Source organism: Rhea pennata, chromosome 1, assembly GCF_028389875.1.
Source record: "Rhea pennata isolate bPtePen1 chromosome 1, bPtePen1.pri, whole genome shotgun sequence".
NCBI classification, from domain to species: Eukaryota; Metazoa; Chordata; class Aves; order Rheiformes; family Rheidae; genus Rhea; species Rhea pennata.
In genome coordinates, this window is record NC_084663.1 from 118,794,670 (window position 1) to 118,820,729 (window position 26,060).

At 37.3% G+C, this 26,060-nt stretch overlaps 2 protein-coding genes across 4 annotated transcripts in view; one reads left to right on the top strand and one right to left on the bottom strand.

The window, feature by feature from the left end:
* The window catches only part of SIM2 (SIM bHLH transcription factor 2), a 52,732-nt gene extending 50,690 nt beyond the window's left edge, over window positions 1–2,042 (top strand). Inside the window, exon 12 of one of the 2 annotated variants that reach the window (XM_062573601.1) lies at window positions 1,331–2,042. In XM_062573601.1, coding sequence (XP_062429585.1) covers window positions 1,331–2,042 — 712 coding nt within the window. Of the gene's footprint in view, window positions 1–1,314 lie in introns of both variants that reach the window. The other variant, XM_062573592.1, reaches the window with a different exon arrangement.
* A 7,696-nt stretch (window positions 2,043–9,738) lies between these two features.
* HLCS (holocarboxylase synthetase) overlaps window positions 9,739–26,060 on the bottom strand; it is a 127,166-nt gene continuing 110,844 nt past the window's right edge. For both annotated transcript variants that reach the window (XM_062598816.1, XM_062598808.1), the window contains exons 7-11: window positions 18,685–18,752; window positions 17,585–17,745; window positions 14,081–14,195; window positions 10,377–10,590; window positions 9,739–10,134 (exon numbers count right to left, since the gene is read on the bottom strand). In XM_062598816.1, the coding sequence (XP_062454800.1) occupies window positions 9,963–10,134; window positions 10,377–10,590; window positions 14,081–14,195; window positions 17,585–17,745; window positions 18,685–18,752 (730 nt within the window). In that variant the 3' untranslated portion in view covers window positions 9,739–9,962. The remainder of the gene's footprint in view (window positions 10,135–10,376; window positions 10,591–14,080; window positions 14,196–17,584; window positions 17,746–18,684; window positions 18,753–26,060) is intronic.

Here is a 26,060-nt window from a genome sequence, read left to right on the forward strand (position 1 = left end):
CAAGCACTACAGGGAAACTCCAAAACTCTTAAGATGTTGAATAAAATTTTTAGAAAAACAGAAAAACCCACTTTCAAAAGGCACTTAGATGTTCAGGACTTTCAGTGAGCATGACACAAAATGGTTTTAATTTGGGAAATTTGGTAAGTAAGTGCCTCATTTAACCTTTAATGTAAAACTTCAAAATATGCCAAGTACTTTTCAGCTCCAGTAGTATAACTGTCACACTGTGCATACAAGATACTCAGTGCAAAAAAAAACAAAACAAAAAAAAAAAAAACAAAAAAAAAAACAAACAAAAAAACAAAAAACCCCCATAATTTTAGCCATATGAGATAAAACAGTGGCTTTTTCTCTTATCATTTGTAAATAGGACCATACAAAAAGGAAAAGCTATGTGAGCCAAATATAGAAAGTAATTAAAAAAATTGTTAAATGAATTTAGCCACCATACAGAGACTTTAGAGAAAAGTAGCCAATTACTAAACATTTTAGAAGAAAGCCTGAATAGAAAACCTTGGTACAAACTCTCTACAAAATTTAAGAATCTGGTTCTGAATTTCAATACATACCCTGTTTAGTACTCCTATATTTGAACTTAAACATTTTCACCATGTATAATTATACATACAGTTTTATTCTATATTACTATTACATCAAAAGCAGAGGTGCAGAATTATTCAAGTTTTCCTGCTGTTTTTCAATGGATGTTTTTAATATCTGATGCTAGTTTTGCAAAGAAACAAAACAAAAATCTTCAATATGGCACAACTCAGTATTTAATACTATACACACTCTTCACTTTCTTTACAAGGTCAAGAATCCAGTATACAGAGGGATGAATGCTGTTTGACTGTAAACATTACATCTAGTAAATGTTACTTTTCCTTTGATAAATCATTTGTGGAGTTATAAAGAGAGCTTGCTAAAGTTCAGGGCTTTGACAGCAAGCCACATTTCAAAATATTTAAATCTTCAATTAATTTCCTGATTTGACCATATTAATAATGACAGTGATTTGCAGTTACACAGTCCAACAAACAAATGGGCATCTCACATAGTAATAAGGAAAACATTTTCATAATTGCTCAGCACTAACTAGCCTTCTGTATGTTTTTTGACTTTTCAGTACTGCCTTAAAGGGACTTATCCAAAGCCACTGAGGCAAATGGGAATGTCTCTGATGACTTCAGTGGAACTTGGATCTGGCCCAAACCAAATGGGTATTAAAATTCAGTCATAAAAAGTGTCAGTCTCTAACTATTATATGATTGCCAGTCTTCAGCAATTAACATGTTTTCTCTTTCCTGCAAGTGCCCATATCAAACAGACGATACAGCCAAGATGCTCTATCTGACAACTTTACAAGCTACACAGCAGCCATGCCAGGCAGCAGGTACAAAGAAGAGATCTATGATTCCAGCATCATGAAATCCAGCAAAATAGAAAACAGGATTCAGCCATCTCATCATCTCATTAAAGAAGAAAACAAGTTAGCTTTTAACAGAGACCTACAAGAGAAAATGGGCATTAACGAAAGTTCTTTTTCAAACTCAATAGCTAATTCCTTGCTGCCAAAATCGGAATGTTTCCAGTCTAAAGCTATAGGACAATTAAGTCATCTCCTGCCAGTGCCCTCAGTATATGAGCAAACAAGAAGGATTTGTATGAAAGAACCCAAATATGGGCATATTGGTCATCATGCCTCAAATCTAGACGAACTGGACAACGAGGAGAGAATGACTGTAAAGCTTGATCACGACTCTGAAAGTGAACGTGTGATGGATGTAAGAGCCTCGGGACAAGTTCCGTTTGTGCTTCTAAACTATCACCGTGTTCTAGCCAAACATGGTACATTTCAAACTTCATCATGTACAGCTGCAGGACACGTAGGAGAAAATTATGGCTACAGTTCTGAGGAAGTAAATACGTTTATTTACAAAAACCAAAGCCCCTCATCAGCTGCTTCTCCAGAAAACCACAAGGAATCTGCACTACCCCATTATATTGGAACTTCTGTAATAATAGCCAATGGAAGGTGACAATAATAAGAATATATTTACTTTTAATTCAGAAGCCAAACTGCAATGATTTCCAAAAAGCATGAGAAAACATGGTTACATTTATTGAGCATAGCTGAAGGTCAATGAGGGACAGACTTGTGTGCCCCTGGCAGCCATGTGTAACAGTACCTTGAAGGTCAGGAAAAAAACTGCATCTAGCTTCAGTGCTTTGTTGTCACAGATTAAGCTCTGGTGCTTGTGAGAAGACATGTAGCAAATCTTATTTTTGTTATTTTATAGTGTGCAACAAAATGAAATGATAAGGTGTTATATGCAGAGATTTATATGGAGAACTTCTTTTCTCTTAAGCCCTACTTCCCAAAATACATTCAAGATTTTTTTTTATTATTATTACCATACACTATACACTCTAGTTTAGATATTTTTTGACAAACTGTGTGAAAACTTTACATCAGCTCTCCATCCATGTGTTAAATGTCCTGACAAATGAACTTTGTTTAGAGTGGTGATTTTAGTATCCATGATACAGCTGTACTAACTAAACAAAACTCAGTTTGGAAAATGCTTATTTATTAATTATCCAAAAGTTGTTTTAACTCTAAATTCGATTTATTTAACATAGATGTCAGTGTTCAGAGATTGCTGCCATCACCATTCATCTTGACTAGAAATGATACTATGGCAGATTAATAAAATACATGTTAAGAGGTTACAGGTCTTGACATGGCAAATTGGTGAAAATTACATAACAGGAACTGAAGACCATTCCCCATAAAAACGATGGAATAAGAAAAACTAAAAAGTGTGTGTCAATGACTATTGTAGGAGAAGACTGTGCAGTTTTTCAAACCAGCTAGTCAAAAATACATCTTAATAGTAACACCAGAAATGTTTTATTTACAGTCTAAGGTATAAAGAACATTTATGCTTTATTTTAAACTTACTGTTCTGAAGTTGGAAGAGTTCTTTAACACATTGAACTTCCTTAAGCATAAATCTCATTGTCAACACAAAGGTAAGATTAATATTTGACTGATTCATGCACTTCACAAATAAAGCCAGTGGACAATTTGAGTACGAAAAATCATTGCACAACCACAAAAACAGATTGCATAGATAGAAGGAAACAAGAGAACAGATCGGAGGAAAGCAGAGTTTGAGTAAATCAACTGAACACTGCACACATCTCAGTTTGCACCAATAAACTGTAGCAAGCTAAACATATACAGCATGCATTTAAATTTTTTCCAGCATATTAGGAATAGATATTTTTACCCCTCCCCTCCCTGCCTTTTTTTTAACTTCTTTGTAAAGTTTACAAATCAAGAAATGAGATGTACGGACCAACGTGTGTTTTATTGACAACAGTCAATCCACTTTGTCTTTCAGCCTCTTCCCCAAATACTCTTTGTGTGCTCCTGATAAAATGACGAATGACTCCCTACACCATATGTGTAACCATCAACGATTACAGCATCCGAGTCAGAGCATATTTTACAGGAAGGATATTGTAGATCTGACTCCGCTGTATTCAGCGCTATTTCTTAGCCCACTTCAAAGCTAGTTTACATTTTACAAACTTTCTCTATCAGACTCTCTGTAGGAGTCTCTCTCTAAATAAAATTCTTATACCTGGTTTGTGCAATATGGAACAATAACTTTCTCATGGATTGCACCTTGACAGATAAAAGTACTTTAATGGATGTAATGAAATATACACACATTTTTTTAATTACACATTTTCTGTCTCTATATGCAGCAATAAAATGCAGTTACCTCCTTGCATGTATGAATATTTATTGTTATGGGTAAACAAATGCTTTTAAAATAGATGTTTGAAAATAATTTTCAGTATTTTTATTGCTTCCAAAGGCTAACAGAGAAGACTATTATAAAGTAAAATTCATACAATACACTTGGAAGTTCACAGTTGTCTGACTTCTTTTTCATTTACTAAAAAAGCAACAAAAGTATCTTTCAGGATAAATATCAACAAAAATACCTACTCACCCATTACCAAAATACTGAATTTTTAACAAAAAAAGCTAAGCCATATCAACATATTCAGTATAATTGTACTCTGTGGTTCTTCTAAAACTGGAGAAGGTAGCAGTCCTGACGAAATGCTGTAAGTGAATTTTATTATCATTCTGGCTTTAAAAATTGAAACGATGAGACGCAAAGCTGCTTCACAGCGGCTTTGTTTAATAGCCTTCCCCACCAGTGTTACTAGTGAAGGGACCTGACTTCTTGAAAGATACAATTATGCTAAGACTTGTATGTTAATTTTGTTAAATTAAAAACATGCCCTATAAAGGACTAACTGACATTGTTTGCATCATTAAAAAGAAACCTGATGCATGACTATTTCATACTATACTTTATACCTCATTAGTGGTATTGCTGCACACAAAGTCAGTCTGCTGTATTTTTTGGTTCTTGTAAGTACGTCTCATTATAAAAACATGTTTTCGGGAACATACAAATTAGGTCTCAGTTAAAAAATGCCATTGATATTTTCAGGTAAATACCACAAAATATTTTCCAGTGTCTACCTTGTTATTCACACTTTCAGGCTTTATTCAGCGAGCACGAGTAAAGGAGGTGTTCCATCATTCTCCCACAGATGTTTTACAGTGTACGATATTCAGATACATGAATTTTCCCTGCTAGCAAATAACGACTCAATTATGCATTCACATTTGATAATACAGAGTAGGTTTCAGAAAAGATCTGTGATTAAAAAAACGTGTGAAACATTTTTCCTGCCATTCCAAAATAGAAACACCAATTGCATATTCACATCTGGAATGCGAGTAAATTAGATTGAGAGAAAAACATAGACTTTTAGTCAGTTAGACTGCAGATGTTCCTAGTATACACCTAATGCAGTGTGTGCTACAGCCTTTGACAGTGGCAATGTTTTTAATAATTGGAAAAAATTATGTTACATAAGTAGAGTGTGAATTGGAATGCGTTGTGAAAAGTAACCTCATTTCTCTCTAGCATACTTACTTGATGGACGCACTTACTGTCTGGACACATGAAGTAGGTATCTTTATCATGTGACTTGATAGGATTTTAAGTCTTAGGGGAGTTTAGGCATAGTAAGCAAGCGAGAGAGAGAGAGAGAGAGAGAGGGAGAGAAAGAATATTTTTCTAAGTAGTAAAGTTGGAAACATTAATCCTGTATTGATGTCTCAGAGCTTTTATTGTATTAACAGAAACACTGCAATGTTCCTAGGGTGATAAGGTAACTGACTTCTCCCCAGATCACAATAGCCTGTAGTTTCAAAGAAGTTATAGAAGTAATTTAATGAAATTAAGCACAGTGGATGATAGGTTTAAATTCTGAGAACATATCCGTGACGTAAAATGGAACTGCTATTTTTATGAATGGGATACCTGTCAGAATATAGTATTTCCCTAAAAATCACAAAACATGACATGAAGTATTTTTTCAACCTTTCAGTTATACTTCAAAAAACACAGAGAAAACTTACTCCATTTTTTCCCTGAACATTAGATTTTGCTTTTTTTTATATGATGCAGGTATGAGCTATCTGGCAAATGTAGGTGAAAAAGCACGCAAAACAAACAACCTATTAATGCTCAGAATTATGTATGTATTCCCTAAAAATGTAAAGCATTTTTGCTTATTTATTATGTAAAACAAAACTGTTAAAATATTAATAAAATCCTGTAGCCAAAGGAATAATGAGTTTGATTTCTTTTTAAACACAAAGCTTCAGTAAGAATAACATGTATTTTTTAACTTTATTTAATTTGTAATAATATATGACAGTTCATGTGCTACAAAATACAAGAATTTAATTTATTCTATTTTAGTCACACATTACATTTTAAATGAATAGTCTTGGAGGACTGATAATAAGCCAGAGTCGCTAATGAAACATGCTAATGCAAAATGTCCAAATGCAACATCAGTTTACAGTTCTTCACTGCAGTTCTTTTTTGTTTATTGCACGGCCACAGCCTGCTGAATGCCACCGTTTATGTTCTCTGCTCTCACCTCAGTCTACATTTAATTTCTTTGGTGTCTGAGCAGTGCTATGCATCACTACAGTAACATCTGCATGCAAACGCTTCTTTCAACCAGCTCCCCCCAGGAATCAACTCTTCGTAGCACAAATTGTTTTCATGCCAGATCTCAAGCTGCATTTCAAAATTTTTTTTACAGAGCTATCACATATTCCAAAGCAGTTGTAGAGAGGACTTTTTCCAAGACTTCTGAAGTCTTGCAGCTGAATTAGAGCAAAGAAATAAAAGTTGCATTAAATGCTTTAATACTATTTCTATATAATAGCCCTTGAAATATATTTCCTAACTATATATTCAAAAATGCTCTGAAGTCTTATAAAACATTTTAATAGTCATGAGACGTGCTTCAACTCTTAAATTTAAGTATATTATAATAATTTTTTTCAAACCTTTGGAAACTACATTGGTTTCGTCTGAACACAACCTGATTAATTTTTCTGAACACAGACACAAGCCAATGCACTCTACATGCTCTGCAGGAGTTTTCCTATCAATAAAACAACCTATAAGTATTTTCACAACGTGTAAAAACTGAAGTCACAGAAATACGGGCACCACGGTAGATGATTTCTGAAAGCACTTCATCAAGAAAATGGTTTAAGATATGACAGCCTCACAATGAAAGCGGTGTTTTACTAATCTAGACATTTTAACAGAATTAAAAATTTTCAGTGCTTTACTTCTGGATCTGGAGTTGTCTGATTCTCCATACCTATGTCAAGAGACTGTTCTGCACCACATTTGTCTGTCTGTACCTAAAGAACAACAATAAAAATGATTTTCACAGTAAAATGTTGTGGCTTTCTTGGTGTGCCAAGCAAGATTACTGGCCGTCTTCCCCATATACCTTGAGTGTGGTATAAGAAGGTTCATTGGCTTTCTTGACATTAACAGCTGCTAGGCACAATGACCTTATTCAGCTGTTCTGGATAAAACAGGAATTTTCTTTGTGCAGTTCTTTGGTATATCTGAAGCAAAAGTCAGGTTCTAACAAATGTTTCATCTAACTCAAGGTTGTTTCCTCTCCTCAAGACAACAGAGTTTTATACACATAAGGACAGGCCACTAAGAAGTGTAAAACCAAAGTGGTGTAGACCATCTAGCTGTGTTGCAGCATGTCTACACTTAAAATTTCCACATATCCAGTTCTCATTTACAGAAAGGAAATAAAATGCTAAGCTTTTTTCAAATGCAGACTTTTTTCAGAATAATCTTACAGTTTAAAATAAGAACAAAATATGCTTTTCATTAAGAAGGCTATGAAGAAATTCAAAACGGATAGATAGCAGCCATGAAAGACTGCAGCATTTTACTACTAAAAAAATAAATCTGCCTGCTGTTCAGAGTCTGTGACAGCTTAGCTAAGTGAAATTTTGCAGGTACTCCGTTTTGCCCTTACACAACAGCATGTTTTATCATTTCTTCCCCATCATCCTTCTACTGTACCTGTCCCTAGCGCAGGGAGAGCATGTTTTAAGGCAGCAATACAAATCAAAACCTGATGCATGACCTGGTCATTGAAAGACATCTGCAGAGGCACTTACCAGTCTCTCTGGAAGCTGAGTAAAAGCAAAGGCGTTTCCTGCAGGCATATTCTATGGTACCGAAATAGAGAGGGAGTTTCAGCTGCACATTTCGGATTGAGAGACAGAGCTAAAGCCTCTTAAAACTCTGTGGTGGGAAAAAAACGTACCAGAACTATGCTTTCCACAGCTGACCAGCGGCAGCATTCATTGCTCATAAGCTCTCTGAAGGTAAAAGTAGAAAAGAAGTGAAACAACAAAGATATCCATACACTTTCGCACATTTTCCGTGTTTGTCTTCATTTCTTTTCTACTTTTTCTCTCTTCTACTTTTTCCAATATAAAAAAACAGAGCCTTTTCTGTATTCCAACTTTTATTAACAGAAACTCAAGTTTCATTTGATTGTAACATGCGTCAGTATTTGACTCTGAAATAAAGGTTGCTGCCAAAGGTTAACAGCCCAAAGCAGTTTTGAAATTAAAATACAGTTTCCTTTTCATCAGTATCTGGTGGGGAAAAACAAAAATGGGTGTTCATGCATATTATGTTAACTAAGCCAATTAACAGCTGTTTACACTCCACCATAAACTTTTATGAAATGTTGCTGCTCAATCTTGTACGCTGCAGACCTCCAGGGACAACGACACCGCAGGGGACAGACAACCAGGCACACACAGAAACATACTGTCATATGGAGCATAAAATCCTAACTATAATAGGAAGAACTCAATTTCTTTCTGGCACTTGCTGCCAAAATGCCTAAACCCCAATATGTATGGATAGCTCTAAATTGCCATTACAGATTAGCTTCCTCGCTTCAAGACTTCTTGACTTTGTAACAGGAATGCTCCACTAACACGTCCAGGTTGTTCAGGAGGCGAAAGTTAACCTAACAACCACTTCTGCCTAGCGGACACAAGCGTCTTGCGGAGACCGGTTTGGCTGATCCACCTCCCGTAGGGCCGAGGCAATGGTACCGAGGGAAACGAAGCCGGCCCCGTCACACCTACAACAGACTTTCGTTTGTGGAGAGCTGCGTGAAGTCAGCGCCCTGGCGGCGACGAGTGTGTTGCTGCGAATTCGCGTTCCCCCAGAGAAAGACCCAGCGACCAGCCTGTCGCGCAGCGGCTCGCGCTGGACGCTCCCCGTGCAGGGCCGGGCCAGCCTGGTGCCCCGGCCCCGGCCGCGTGGCAGCCCGAGAACATCTCTTCCCCGGCAAGGGGCGAGGTGTTACAGCTCTTGCCTTTCAGGGCCAGCAGCACGACCTGCTGCCCTGCTTTGGGACGCGCTGTGAAAACAGCAACAACGGAAGAGAACTTCAATACAGGCAAATGCACGTCCTGTCTTTCTCCCTGCAGAAGCGTTTTACAGCAGAGAGCTTGAGAGCAGCGCGTTTTCTCCTTTCAACCTCTTACCTTCGCTACCAGTACAAGAGAATTACTATTGACTTCTCAGCCATTAGACTTCCCTCCCCTGACTGGGAAAACGCCTACAAAAACCTGGGTAAGGGCACTGTAGCCAAGTGACACATCAGTTACAGCCTCCAGCGGGCAATCCTTACAGGCGCTAAACCTCTTGGGACTGTGATTCAAAGGAGGCGGGAGATGATTTATTCAGATCCAACTGACTAAGAATAGCACGGTACAAATAAATCTGTATAAATAACCACAGTTCTTAGGTGCTGACTGAAAACTCCCCAAAGACACACGGCAACCATGACAGAGGTGCAGACCCAAGATCGAAGCATGGGATGGTAAACTGTTATACAGGCCCTCACGGAGAAAAAACGAATTCGCAAAGCTTCAATGGGCTTTTTTTTCTTAGACTTGAATCTGAATATAGAGCATGTTAAGCCTAGTAATCCAGCAATAGATGATGAGCTCTTTCTAGCCCACCACGGACAATGCATAAAACAGAATTTACTTAGAAGAAAAGCAGAAAAGAATTTAAAGATTGTACTGCATTGTGTTAAAGCACATTGAAAGCTCACAGACATGTTTTGAAAATGAAATATTTAGCTACTTCAGTTTCTTAAATACAGTGTGTAAATGAACAGTAAGTTCTGTTCATTGCAAAGTACTCCTTTGCAGTCAGATTCCTATTAAAGAACAGATGCTTACAAAGAATAGCAAGGTAATTTTTTTTAATTACTTTGGCAGAATAAAGATCTTCAGCAATGAGGTAATTACTTTTTCTTAAAGCACTGATATTATCCATGTCAAAGAACAGAGATATCAGAAATCAGAAAAAAAAAGCTACCAAGCCATAAGCTACCCTTGCCACCCTTAAGCATGTTTAGCTGCACAATGCCAAATACTAGGGAACCGCCTTTTGCACTGTCAGCTCGGAGGACTACGATTGCTTTGGGACTATCAGGTTTTTCATCATGTCAAAAGAGTTGCCGTCCGGGTGCACAGACTCTATGCCTTTGCCTTCCTCGTGAACTTGAAGGAACCCACAATCATCTATCCCGACTATCCACGCAACCGGGCCCTCCTCGCTGTGGAGACGGACTTGCTTGCCACTGCAAATAAAGAGAACCGGGTAGTTATGAGTTAACTGGATGAGACTTCACAAACAACTAAAAACAGGATAGAGGACTACTGTCTAACAGAATACTTTTAATTCTCATTTCACTGGTTCTTTTGGTTTTTCAGGAGCATGTTTTATTCCTTGCTTTCATTTCTTTCTGCAGAATTAGTTATAATTGAGTTATTTCCAACCTTCTTAAAAGAAAGTTAGAGAAGAACAGAAAGTTACACTTACCTGTGTATCCAGTATTTGTAGTAACGGTGAAGAACTCCATTGGGCCCTTTCTCCTGAAAAATATCTATTAGCTTCTCCAGTACAGTTACAGTTCTTGCAATAAGACAGTCTGTAGTTAAAGGCTTCAGTTGCGTCCCCTCTTCCTTATTGTATTTTTTGATGAGATCGTTGATGCATATGGTGGGGTTGCTGTTACTCACATTAAATCCAAAGCCTAAGGAAGACAAATCAAAAGAATAGGACATAAAACGTTCATTTTTCTGTAAATGTGAATATTTTATTACCATTAAAAAGTTAGTAATTTTTCTCAACTAGTTGATGCAATGATCACTAAGGATATTTCCAGCAAACATTTTTCTTCACTCTCTTAGATGTCTGAATCTTCCTAGTAGCATAATTACAGATCACAGTCCAGATCCTGTATGTTTCTTGTCCTTAAAATGCTTCCTCCACACTGTAGGGGCAAAACCAATGCAATCCTTTCAACAAAACAACACTCTACCAGCGGGGTTTTGGCAGAAGGTAACTGCTAACCTGCATGTTAGTTACACATTGGTTGGCAACGTTGAAGTGGGAAAACCTTTCATTTGCTAATAGGCAATCAGCTATTTGAGAGCAAATCGCTGATCATATTCTGAGATGAAGTTTTATCTTTCAGTCTCGAATTTAATTAAGAGTCCTTTCTGTTTACTACAGCTAGCTGATTTCCTTTTCTGAAAATTAAGCCTTTTTACTCAGCTGACAAGCCTTGTTTGCCCTGCTGTGAAAAGCCCAGAAGATTTAAGTTTGTGGGGTAAGACTCCAGTTTGCTTAATCTCTCTTACCACAGCACAACCTTCAGAAGTCTCTGAGATTCCTCCATCTAGAATAATGTTGGCAAAATGCCTTTCTTATTTAAATATGGCTCCTGAGGCCTTTTTTGCAGTCTGCTGAAATAGGCTTCAAGGGATGTTTGGAAATATATTGTATTACCTGTTTGCTTATTTTTCCTAATGTCCTCAGAATTTGGGATAAAACACCAGTCCTGTCCATCAGGTTCAACCATACCACACCTTCCTCTGTAGGAAGCTCCACATGGACTGTTTTGTAAATTTGGCATTAATGAGAGTGTTCATATAGAGAATTCATATTAATTATGAGAAGATTCTCTCCAGTGAAAAGGAGTTCTTCATTTTCAACGCCCACAGAGAAAGCCACAGTGCCATCAATGCCAATATATCGATTCCTCTGAAAGCAGGGAAGTGCATTATCAGAAAGAGGCAGAGGAAATTCCCTGGAAGAAGAAAAGTGCCACGCTAACAGATGGCAGCTCCGCTGTCCGCACTCGGGTACGGAACAAGTGAAGAAAGAACGACGGCATCATGCTGCGCTCAGTGCTGTCAGGGTGCGTCATGGGGCCTTTGAGCCCTCCTGCGGGCTGCAGCATCGTGGCAAAATCGCCGAGAGTTAGTTAGAAATATATTAGGTGCTCAAGACTCTTGGGGCCTCGTTGCACTGCCTACTGGAGAAATGCATGTTTGGCACCAACCCTGCAGTGTGTTGATAGCTACATGTTTTCCGGTTCTAGGGCTAGCACCATGTTCAGTAGCTTGAGCATCTGTTCACTGCTCTCCACCACATCGAACAGACGTGTCCCTAGATGCGTGAGCACGTGGCAGAGCTTTTGTAGGTCGAGTCTGTAGGTTCTGCCCCTTACATTCCACTTATGTTCTGCTACCTAGGTCCTTTCTGAATCTGGCCCTTACATTAATGAAGTATAGTCTTCTGCAGAATTCCTCTTCTTAAAGTCCCCCAATAACTAAGATCTTCCCCCCATTTTTTTTTTAATATTGAAAGTATGTGTCTTTTAAAAGAAACCAAGGTATAAGCAGACAGTCTTGACAACCCTGTCACTACATAAACTGCATCACCTGCGAAGCCGCAACACACGATACAGATGAAAGGGCAGGTTTGTCTTTTGCCTTATTCTTCTGAGGTACTTCTCCTGGCAATGGGGCTCTGCAGGTGGCCTCTGATTTTGTACCCCCACACCTGCAACCTTTCTGAGTACCCAGCACCAGCAAGATCTAGGAAAGGAATCTGCATGACTGTAGAAAGTGGATGATGCATTTGGCTCATTTTTCCAGTTGTGGAAGTTTGATCTCGCTGCTATGACTAACACAAGAACTGTTAGATACCACGAATCACCCACCGCAATGCTCAACACCATCACTGAGACCATGGAGAAGATCCTTGGAGTAATATGTGACAAAAAACTTTTAATCTTAGAAGCTACCAACAGCAAGTACCTTGACGAAAATGTACATCTTTGTATATACCTTTGACCTAACCTCACCAAGATGATTCCTATGGACATTAGAGAGAATACAAAGAGTAAGTATCCACTTGCATTTGAGTATTTTGGTCTTTATGCTACAAAACTGTAGGTCAAAAATCAAAATATAATATGCAAATAGGTATTTGATACAATGAACTACTTTTTGAGCCATTTTTGCTTTTCTTGTGTTACCCTGTAATAAACTCAGGTTAGAACAGGCTCTGGAAAAAGTATATGGAAACAGTAAAGGCCTAAAAGGGCACAGCGCGATTCTTTAAGCATCTCTGTGCAACTTCCATGCTGCACTTGTAGATTATTTTAAAAACAGGGATATAACAATTAAACAGAAAATTTAATGGCTGAGCATGTTTCATAGAAGAAGGTGATGACTACTTCAGCTGTTTTGCTTGTTTGCACCTTAAAATTTGCATCCTCTGGACAGAAACTGTATCTTGTCCATATTCTCTTTGCAAAATACTTTACTTATATACTGTGCTTTGTTCAAATGCAAATCAGCTTCTTATTTAACCTTCTAGACTTGGTAAGGAACTTTCATTTTATTTTTTTAGACATAACATAGATGATTATTTGGGGGGACGAGGACCTTGAGCTTCCTGTGGCAGGTATCGGAGCATGTGTGGCAGATCTGTACCTGCTGCTGCTTAAGGGAAAAATATTCCTTACCAATTAGCAGGCTAATTATCAGCCTTGGAAAAAGGCAGGACAATGATAGAAACATGTCAATACTTATTTGTACACTCAAACATCTTTACACTAAAACAGTGTTTTAAGCACTGGGACCAGCTGGAAAATACATGAACAGTCTTTCTGAGACTGGCCTTGCTATCTTTTTAGAATCAGCCTTCTAGGTAGACTCTTCATCTTCAAAAAATCCAGATAAATGAACAAACAGATCATCATCATTCCTTGCTCCCCCAGCCTTCCCAATGACTGCAAATTTTACTTTTTCCGAGAACTAATGAGAGAGTGACTAAGTAATCAAATTGTTACTTCACTGCTGCTTCACTGCTTCACATATTCCAATTTTTTGAAAGATATCACCAGAAAAAAGTTATGAACAAATTAAAAAAGCACCAAAGCTGAACTGAAAACTTCAGTAACATGTATGTCGTCCTTTTCTTTTTCTTTGAAACCCACTATACCAACCCCAATGCCTGGATTTAGGATCTCCCTGTCAACCACATGAAGTTATTACAAGGAGTTGAGACATTTACCGTTTCCGCTTTTTTTGATATAATATTCTGCTTTATTTTCTCAAGCCTCTGTCATTATTTGTTCTTGCCCTTATCATTTGAACTCATAAAGGCATTAATGACAAATGTCTCTAGAAAAAGCAGTATAAAACAGCTTGAAAATAGACATTTACCAATAAGTACATGAAATGTTGTTTCAACAAGTGTAGAATTTACCAAAACTCCACCAAGCTTCATAAGATCACTGTAGTAAACATCGTTTGGCCATTTTACTCGCAGTTCGATACCCTAAAAAAGCAAGAATATAGAACATTTAGAAACACCGGGCTCTCTGAAATTGCCTATAAGAATATGACTTTTTCATCACCTTATATTCTATATTTTCTGTACTTCTTTGCCACACTGAATATGATACCACCACTCTTCATAATAAGAACCTACGTAAGTGTTGCCCAAGCATTACTGACCAAGTCATAGTTACATGGTTATATGGTTTACTATGGAGCTGGCAGCTGCTGGAGAAAAGTGAGCATTTAGTAAAAAAACAATTCTTGTAGATAATAACAGCTTAGAGTAGCCAAAAGAGGGACTTCAGATACGTATTAGAGACTTACCATCTCAAAATTGTAAGGTTTTATAAAATTCAGTTCACTCATTCATGAGTGCCTACTAAGGATTTGAAAAGATACACTCAAGAAAGATGAGAACTGTGGCAGCAATAATGGACCTGACAACAATCAGAGTAAGTCCACAGTAAAACCAACGCTGTATGTGAGGACCCTTGCACAAACCAGACATGGAGACAATGGCATCTTGAATTTCAGAAAGGAAATTCAGCAGACAGGCAAAATTCCAGTTCACAACTATGTAAATACTCCACAAACGTCCTAAAAATATTCGCGCTTTCGGCAGCTATGCTCAAGCAACACCGTGGAGCTGGAAACACAAACTGTGCTGTATGACACCATTCCAGTGCAATAGAGAGGTTTTTGTTGAAACCACAGAACTGAACTGAACTTTGCACCAGCTACTTAAACACAAAAAGAAAGCAAATGTGCTTCCTGGAGTTTGAAAAACTGCATATGACTGTATCCCAAGGGGCAAATTATGGGAGGTGCTCCAGGACTACAAGAGTCGCGTTCCCCCCTATTGTAGATTATGAAATCCCTCTACAGGATGTGTGAAAACTGCACCTGGGTCCATGGCTACTTTCCTGACAGATTTAAAGGCCAGAGAGGAGTCCATTATGCATACAGTGAAAGGAAACACTAACTGATTTTGCTATCAAAGATATCGAAGTGAATATCACTGACTCATATTCATTACAGAAGACAACTTGACTCTTCACATTGTGAAAGCATTTACAGAGGACTCCTGAGACATACAAAGTATTCCACACTTAAACCAGTGTTAAGAGACCCTCTGAAGGCACACAAAGGAGAGGTCACTATTCTTTCTGCAAATTAATCGCTATATATTCAGTAGATTGTATTTAAGGAAAAACATACACCTGTAAGACACAAGACGCTTAGAACTGCAAATGAAGCGACTAGCAAGCATGGAGAGTAACCAAATCACCCAGGTATTTTCACACCATAATCTTCACAGCGGTGACCTGAGTTGTTTGCCACAAAACAGAGCGACAAGATAAAGGTATTGCACAACTACCAGTGTGTCAAAGAAATTATGAGAAGGTTACAAAAATACAATGAGAATGGAACTCACTAGAGAGATTTTTCCTGTTCCCAGAATGCGAAACCAAAAAGTCCTCTGGAAACAAGGGCTACTTGTATCCATAGCATCAACATCTGCTCACTATCGAACTATCCGACTTTCTCATTGAGAATCCAGAGTTGCCCTCAAGGACATCAACTGCTGTCTATTTGCAATTATGAACATTAATAACAGAGTCTTACAAATGATGAGTGGCTGAGAAACTGAGACGCACATATCTGATGCTTTCGTATGGAAATCCTGAAATGGACTTTGAGCATTATAAACCGCAGCAAGGTATGTTAGAGTAATAGTAAGGTTCTGACCTATGCCCACAAAGGTATGGAAATCTGGAGCTAAGAATGAAAGCTCAGCTATAACATAGCCTGTTGTTTCCAGCTTCTGCAGTTTGTATGCCCTGTATGCTCATCTGACAGAAGGAAAAGCTCTGCATTACCTAGGCTTAAAGGGTAAATGTAGGCATTGAGTTTCAGATAATTTTTTTTCGAGTTTCCTTGTTCTAACATAAATTTGAGTCTAGATCCGTACCCTATTTTAACTCCTCTCAAGGATTTGATTTCCCTTCTTATCACAGAAAAAAAGAAGAGAAAAAAGACTTCTCAACAATGACAAAGAAGAGCTTTTTCTTTCCAAACCTAGGGTGATGGTAGAATTATCAACAACCATGTATCCATTTCATTTACCTTTGTGATCACTAACAGCAAAATTCAGTCCTTCCAAATATCCTCTGAGACAATTGCTAGAAGAATTTTTAATGTGTGTTTCTCTATTGTAAAATAGATTCAATAGCTTTGTCTTGGTCATAAAAACTACTGGAAAGACAGCAAGTAGCAAAATAAGTTTGGTGGACCACAGGACATGTATTACCAATACATTCTATTTTTATATTAATATTTAGTATGTCAGCTGCATTTTTCCTCTTGAATGGAGTAAAATAAAAAATGCCATAGTGCACCAGGGTAGGCATACGGAAGCAAAAACACCTCGATTCATAAATTAACTCCTTCCCTCAGTCAGACTCTCATATTTTATATAACTAAGTCCTCTGTCCCTTCTATTTTAAATAGTTAAATTATTCACCCCTAGCCAAATATTTTATATTGCAAATTTTAGCCTGAAGCATTTTGTTTTTATAGTCAAGTCATGAAGAACTGAAGTTAGAAGGTTTTAATAGAAAGGCTGACAGACCCTAAACTACAGCAAAGCTACTGGGTGCCACTATAATAAAGTTCATGTGTAAATGTGTATAAGTCATTGATTTTGTGTAATATAGGAAACATATGCTTTAGTTAACTACTTCTGTAAAATACCAAAGTTTTATAGTTAGCAAATATTAGGAAATGGTAACATTAAAAAGAAGATATATGAGGTGAAGAAGAAGACTGGTTCTTCATTTTAATACTGATGACAGGACACTTGATTCCCTCTTGAGAGCAATACTCCTAACTTCTTGCTTTAGAAATCAGTTTTCAACCTTAAACAAGGGTTGGAAAAATTCTTCAGAAGGGATAAAGCGACCACTGAAACTGCACCATCAAAAAATAAAAAACAGAAAAGGATTTGTCAGTTTTATTCATTTTCCCTCCTCCCTTTTCCTCAGCTCTTTCAAAAATCAAAACAAATTAACTAAATTGTTAGACAAACCAAAATTAAACTGTCTTTACTGCTGAAGACAGAGTCTTAAGTTTCATCAGATTATGAGTGAAATGAGTGTAATATTCTTAATCAGCTTGACAGGATAGAGTATTCACCATATGTAAACCAGATCTCTTAATATACATAACTAACTAACTAACTAAGAAGGTTAAATTTACCACTGTTGTTTACCACTGAATTGGTGCTGAAGAACTACATTAAGCATTCAGTCATTCAACATACTGAGCTAAAATCTACATTTAGTAGAATTGGAAACAGCATTTTTGACATAAATTAAAATGAGATACCTCGTATCCTGGTATTGATCTAACTGATTCTACCACTGCCAAGGACACTAGATGTTGAATGAAAGGGATTCTCTGGCCCAGGTTGGAATAGAGAGGAATGGTGATATGTAAAGTGGACAGTGCACAGCCCACGGGACTGAGCCAAACATTTCCACCACGACCTGCGGAAAGGAGAAAAAAGTTAACTTCAACACAGGAAAACAAACACGTATAAACATTCTCACTTTGTTAATGGAGACAATAACGAGAAAGATTCAATGGTATCCATTTGAGAATCTACAGTAAGGCCTGTAAAGGAATTTCCAAACTAATTTTGAAATAAAAATGGTTAAAGTGCAAAGCTTTTCCTTTTTAAAAAAAGGCACGTTTTTAATGTGCATCCTGCTACTCACTTTCTTAAAACATCACAAATGACTTGCTTCAAGGATTTTTCTGGTATTCTGTAGCTGTGTTTTAAGGCATTTTTAAGTATCTTTGTGAAGTTACTTTGTGTATATCTACAAAATCTGTCCATGTTGTGACTCAACAGGACACAAGCCAGATCTGAGCCAAAAGTGAGGCAACCATTTTCATGTAGAGCTGCGCTAAGAAGAGCTAGTAGATTAGGCACTGTGTTATTCTAATCAAAAAAGCATGGCTTTTACAACAGAGCTAGCATCTTCCTGGAAATCAGGCAGAAACTGCTTCTACTCACCTGCAAAAGACTGTGAAAGCCCACAGGACAGATCAAGACAGTCCTGGAGATGCAAGCAACCTGAGCAAGTCAATCAGGAGTTTTGAGTTGGAGGTCTGATTTGTATTACACTAAATGCAGTGATGGCAGCTTCCATGACTGGACTTTCTGGCAGAAACTAGAAGCCCACTAAATCACTTCTGCAAAAGCCATCTAACATCCTAAAAATGCTTACTTTGGTCTCTAAAAACTTAGGTCTAAAAACAAGTCTGCAACCACAGCTTAAGTGGGAGAAGAGGGCACCACCTTTCAATAAACTATATCAAAAATACTCATCATATATCTTTAACACAGCTATGTGACATTAAAATGTCCTACTTCATATGTTTAAGATACATTTATTAGCACTAGAAGGAAACACACTGACCTTTCCCTTGTGTCTGTCGAACAGCAACTGCTATTAAACCCATCTCCTCAGGCAACTTGAACATTAACCTGACAGTTGGAAAAAAAAGAATAAAAAGAGCTTATCAGCTGGAACACTGAGCTGCTTTCATGAAAATCTGTTTAAATATAAGGTAATATTGAAGTATTAAAAAAAGATTAATTGAAAAACTATCAAGTAAAATATTACTGTATCTATTATACTGAAAAAAAGTTATAACTAGTTCATTTAAGGTGCCTTCTGAAAACACACGTTTTGTATTTCTTCACATTTTCTTGAAGTGCTTATTTTTTGTATGTCACTATCTTCAGTAAGTGACAACTAGCAATTCTAGACATTTGTTTCTACTTAAAGCAAATTTTTGTTCATACTACAGAATATAACAGCAGCAGTTTCTGATTATTTGGAAAACCAATATGGTGGCAATAAAGCAGTTTAAAAGATACACTATCCCCTGAGAACTAATTATGATTTAACTACAGTAAATAAATCTACACCTTCTGAGAACTCTAGAGAACACTGGCTTATTTTAGGTTTGTGTTCTGCTTTTAAAACAGTTTCACTTAAAAGAATACTAGCTTTCCTCAGGGGATAAGTAGAAAGTGCACTTTAACACCACCAAATGAGTCAACGCTAGACTAAAAAAAAAAAAAAAAAAAAAAAAAAAAACCCACCCTACTGTGAGAACTTGCTTCAAGCCACTTTAATGCAGATCTGAACTGTACCATGATCCTTCTTCACCTCGTGTTTTTGCGAAGAGCTATTTTACACAATAGATAAAACAGATAAACAAGATGTCGCCAGCACGGTAAACCCGGAAAGTGATTTATAGGCTAAACCCCGCTTCTAGGACGGGCACAAGTACAGCGCTCTTCGTTCACATAAAAGTGGGCCTGTCCTGGAGATAAGCGCTATCCAGATCAGCAGAGGATCACTCAGACCTGTTTCCTCCGAATTTGCGACACAGGCGGAAAGCGGGCCCGCTTCTGAACGCGAGCAAGCGGCAGGCGAGGAGCGAGGGGGCTCGTCCTCTCTCCTCCTGCACGGCGTGAGGAGAGGGCCTCGGCCAGCTGCCGGCGCTGGGTCAGGAGCAGGACGTAAGCAGGACCCCCAAACTCTCAGAATACCTTTCAAACGGCAGGCGCGCTCTGCCCACCATCAAAATGGTTATTTCAGGGCCCATGCAAAGATTGGATCATAAATGCCTTCACTGATTATAAATATTTGAACCCCAACTGACAGAAACCTTAACAGTCGGATGCTAGAAAAAGCCCAACAGATGTTTTCCCACATTATTACAGAATCGGCGAGAGACATTTTCAAAGAGCAAGGGCCAGAAGATCGCTCTGCCAGTCCCCTTCCATTTCACATGAAATATAGCTCCATAATTCTTTCCTTTGGACACTATGAATTACTCTTTGAGACTAGGATCATCTATTTACCATCAACCTTTAACATTAAAAGCACACCTCCACTTAGGCTGGGACCCAGCAGAAAACCCTGAGTAGTTCTTTATGCCCAGGTGGCTTCAACACGGTATTCTGGGACAGACTTCAGTTACAGCACCGCGTTCATGGTATTGCAACATGGAAATCTAATTTAAGTTTGGAAGCACAGTTACAAGACGTTACAGGCTTTGTCAAAATATGCAGGTATCCGTTCTGTCTCCATTCATATTAGTCGTTAAATAGGCAAAAAAAAAAAAAAAAAAAAAAAAAAAAGTCAAGCGCAGAAATGATGGGATAAAAATAACAAGAGAGGAGAAAAAAAGCAATTATAAAACCAAAAGAAAGGCTTCCAGAACAAAGAGATATGATTAACGGAGCACATGACTGTAGTTATTAGAGGCTTGGCAGCAACGAGCAACATACTGGACACAGAGTTTGCACTTTTAAGAGCCATGGAGAAATTCTTTAAGACAGACATAACATGGGGAAGTTGCTAATACCCAGGTTGATACAGCAAGAGACAGGTAGATTTATTTTTACTACTTTCTGAGATTGCTCTGGAATTACCATAAAGCCTAAGATAATAAAAACCCAGAACTTCTGAACATTGTAAATTTTGTGTGCTTGTTTGCTTCTAGAAGAAACAAATTGTGTTTCCCTTACCAGAAAGAGTAACTGTACGTGCGTTTTTTTACATATTGACTTCCCTTCTTTTCTTTTAACTTAATCAGTTGCAGATTTAACTATTTTAGTTTACTAGAGTGACTTAATCACAATGTTCACCACATTTTTTTCTTAAATCTTTGCCTTCAAGAAATTCTCTGTTCTTTTCTATGCTCTCCAGCCATCTTGCTCTACAAGTCAGAAGATCATACTGAGATATAGGAGTAGAGAAACATGAAACACCTGAAAACAAGTTTTCTCATCAGGTGGAATATTAGACAGCACTTATGATTCTAGAAAAATACACTTGGATTTTATGTACATTTTTCTTCTCTGCTTTGAACATTTTTGTGGTATTTTCCAAAACGTGAGAAAGGCACTTTTAGTGCTCAAGAATATTAAAGCAGTTGAAATATTAAGAGAGAGAGTCTAGCACTGCTTTTTATACAAATACAAAACCCCCCTGTAATGCACACTATGAATGCTGTCAAGAGTAATAAACAATACTTAATTGGTTTATAGAAATTTCAAGTCTAAGGAGGAATCTGTCTTCATGGCTAGTCAACACAATGACTTTTCTTCCTACATGAACATAAAATGGGAATTGAAACCACAAAAACTATGTTTGAATAATGTTAACGGCCTGACAACTATAAATTTCATTGATGTTGTGGGTTTAAGGTTGAAACTCTCATTAATGCATCCTGCTGTGTTACAGTATTGCAGAAGTATTACAAGAGGCAGCACAACATTCCAGATGTTAAAATACCTGGGCACAAGAGGGTAAGTTATGAACAGATTTCTCCCTTTACTCCAACTTTCTTGTCTGAAAATCTCACCCTCAAATACTTTGTCTGCAATTACTATCTACAGACAATATTATAAAAACAACATAAAAACAGAACTATGTATTTTTAGCCAAATGGAAAGGAACATGCCCCTTGATCAGTTTCTTATATTATTTTGGACACAAAGGAGGCCTGAATTCTTGCTTTACTACTTTATATCCATAGCTATAATCCATTATGCCCTCTTTGGAAATGAGCAGTATACCTACTAATATGTTTCCTTAAGCCCCCACAGCCCTCCCCTTCCTTTTCATAACCCTCAAGCTACACGATGCTGTGGCTGACTCCGAGAGGTGTGTGCTGAGTGGCCCACCAGGCGGCATGTGAAGACTGGCCAGCTGGCCAAACAGAACAGGTAACTCCTAAGTCCACATGGGACTTTTTGTTAGTGAGAGCACCTATTTAGATCTCTCTCTTCTACCTGTAAACCTGTTTCCATGAGAATATGAATCCCTGATAGACAAGCTCAAACATACAGCAGACTTCTATGGAATAGGAGACTGAGAAGCTTCTGCTCCTGGATTTGCCCTTAGTAAGTCCAAGGGTAAATTCAGAAATAGAAGTTCCTCAATCTTGGACTTAGATGAATCATGCCTGACCAACCTGACTACCATCGATGATGGAATGACTAAACCTGTGGATGAGGGGAGAGCAGTGGATGTGATGTACCTCGACTTTAGTTTGGCTTCTGATACGGTCTTTCCCAGCACCATTATATCCGACTTTGCCATTGTGCTCTATGTGGGTAGACTACTAGATGAGCAAAAACTGCCAGGATTTTGGGCTTGAAAAGTAGTGGTTAATGGTCTTATTCTACATGGAGGTTCGTTACAATCAGAGCTTCTCAGAGGTTTATCCTGATACCTACCCCATTTAGTATCTTTACCTGTGACTTGTGGGAGGAGATAGTATGCACTCTAATCAAGTTTGCAAATGACATAAAACTATAAGGATAATTAAACATTGAAATAGGATGCTCAGAGAAGCTATAGAGTATCTCTAGCCTTGGAGGTTTTCAAGAACTGACTGGACAAAGTCCTGACCAACCTGGTCTGAATTCACTCTTGACTCTGCTTTAAGCAAGAGGTTGAACTAGAAACCTCCAGGCATCCCTTCCAACCTGAGTGATGCTACAGTTCTAGAAAATGTACAGAAACTTGGTATTTTTGATGTTTCTATCTGTCCTTTAAGTTCATTGAAATTGTCAGCTATTAGCCATTAGCAATTAATTACTAAATTAGCAATTTAGCCTGGAAATCAAGCTATTCACTGGAATCCCCTGATCTGAGTAGAATCCTTGATTAAAGTCATTTTTATACTCTATTGCTAGCCTCAATTAATGTTTAACTTTACCCATCTTCTTCTTTCTGTGCCCTAATTGCTGATTTCCTAAATAAACTGAAGGCTTGCAAAAGATTCACTCTCACAGCTAAGACAGGTAAAAGAACACCTAAACTGTTAATCTTACTGCGGCTTACTTAAGTGATAGGAATCTTACTGCTCTGAACTGTTATAACTTTGCCTATATCCAGCAGGCAATATATGTGCCAGAATACACTACTACATGAATACACTCCTCTGTTCTATTGCAAAAATTCATAGCTTTTTTCACTTTATAGTGGCTTTCCCTACAGCAACACTACTGCTGAAAGGATCATTTAGTATCAAGTTCTCTTTAAACTCTTTGGATGTATTAATGTCCTACATCACTAAAAAAAGGCACAAGTGATTACAATGTCCCAGACTTATGCATAACTATGAAACACACGGGAACTTTGGACTGCTAGTTTCTTGTACCTTACTTTAATAAAAAACTAGAAAAAGAAGATTGTACTATATTAGTCGTGACATTTTCAGCATGGTATTATACTATGAACAATATAGGTTAACAATTTATATACACTTTGGCTCGTTGGCTAGTTTGGCTAAGCTTGGAGAATACTGCATTAACAAGAATATAGTTTCAACTTTAGGTCCCTATTTCTTAAACTTTTTTTTTTTTTTTTTTTAATTACAGCATATAGCAAGACTGTATGTAGGGTGAAGTCACACGAGCTAGTTTTCAGCTGGATCATTTCTTTAATCTGACTCACCGTAAATGAACACTGCTGTTGGCAAAAGAGAAGCAGCAGGAACATGGAGCCTCTGGACAGAAGGGAAGACCAAACCATGTCTTTCTTACCATTCATGTACTCATGCTGGATTTAAATTACCATATTATGGCCTCAGAATAGTACACATTTTCCTTGTGGAACTACTTTGAGAATCAGGGCTGCAGAACAGATAGTGTATAAGCCTACCAGTAAATGCTCATTTTTTTCTACTCATTGCATTTTTCAGCCGGTAATTTTCTTGTCTCTATTTTTACACCAGCTGTTTTATAATTAATTCTTTGTATATGTTTATAGGCTTTTCCTCTTAAAAAAAAAGAAAAAGAGAATTTTAAAACACAGTACCATACAGCCAAAGGTGTCAGGAAACATACCCAAATAAGAAAGGACTCCAAAAAATTGGTTTGCCAACAAAATGCCAGTAAAATTTGAAACCTGGGTTCAGACACACTGGTAATGTTCCAAAACTCAAAACTTAAAGAACTTCTTTATTCAGTAAATCAGCTGCTCTGTGAATATCATCAAGACCACAAAGTTACAGTAAAGGAGGGAGTTTCCAAGAGAGATGTGAGGAGAGTTTAGGACTTCAAGTTGCTTCAGTTTTTAATTTGAAACAAAAAAAAACCCTCACCATTCTAAATAATTTATTTTTTCCCCTTAAAAAGTAATATTTTCAATTCATGACCCTTCCTTTCTTGAAAAAACTACCTGAAGCATATTGAAAAGTTAACATAGATGAATGGAAATGAAACAGATTTCATTAAAAATGAACCCCAATGCCAAGATTTAGGAAACAGAATAGTTACTGGAATGCAGTGAAACATATTTACCATAATATGTTAAGAATAGAATCTTCAGAGTGGAATAAAAAGTTATAAACACATTGATCAAAAACAGATTTAACTATTCTTGTCCAAAGTAAAGCAAGTTACAAATGCCTTAAAGAAATTTAAAATATACAGATCAATGTAGCCTGTAGTTATGTCACTTTTAGCCGTAATTTTATCACACTGTAGAAGAGTGCACAAGCTTGGCCACTGTCAGAGAGGAAAACCTTAACCCCATACCATACACCAAGAAACAACAGCATTTCAGTAGGTGACAAATTTGTTTTAAATTAGCACTGGATTCACTGATTTACTATAGTATGATGAATCTCAAGCTATAGCATATCAAAAGTAACCACAGCAACCAGTTCTGAATTCATACGATCTTTATTTAAAGTCATCTTTCAGATAAAAAAATAAGCAGAGAACTTTTTGCATACACAGAGATTTTAACTTTGTATTCTGGCCAAATTCTAGTCTGGGTAATTACATTTCCTTACGAACATTTCTCTGCAATTTACCAAGACAATCCTTCATTTCCTATCTTAAATCATGTGCGGTGTTAAATAGTTGCCATGTTCCACGATAGAAGTGGGTGAAGTTACTCCCAAATAGGCTGTCAAGTAGTTGGGGTTGATGTAGAGCAACAGACATTGGGCCGATCATGTTAGTTAAGACAGGAATGAAAAAGCAGAGCAGAAATTAATTAGCCCGCCTCCAGAATCTTTTACAGAGGCTTCCATTGCAAACTGGAAAAAAATAAAACACTTCATCAGAAATCTATTGTTTGCTAAATAACTGTAGAAGACCTATAAAATTAAAACACTTATTTTATTTATAGTCATAATTTTTCCTTTACCCCTTTATTACTCAAAGTATTACTCAAATTATACTTAACATCACAGAACTACTTTACACTAAAGAAGATACTCTGAAAGCATTTTACTTTTTCTATATGATTTGGCTTTTTTATGTCTGCAACTATATTGTGCTTCAAATTTAGACATTGGTAGTTTTATGCTGATAATTCGGTTGCTGCTAAGAACCTACAGATGTAGTACATTTCTAGCTTTCCTAATCCAATGCTAAATGAAAAATAATTTTCTATTTTTCCCTCTATCTAAAGATAAGCACAACAGTTTTTCTGCATTAAAACAAGAGGTAGCATGTTTTCGTATCATTTGACATTTGTTGTGGTCCACATCAGTTGTTACTTTTGGAGGACCTGTCAGCTAGCTCAGCACTCTTTCTGAAAAATCTTTAACGTGAAAAATAATTAAGTAAATTTCATACAAATTTCTCAGTTATCTCTGTTCTCATTAGCCAAAAGCACCTGAATCTGTTTTAAATTTCCAAAAGCTCCTCATCAAGTATTAATTTATAAGCTTTTTTTCCACCACTTTGCTACTTGCACATTTCTACTTTTACCGAAGGGTAAAGCTATGACTTAGGTGAACGTTA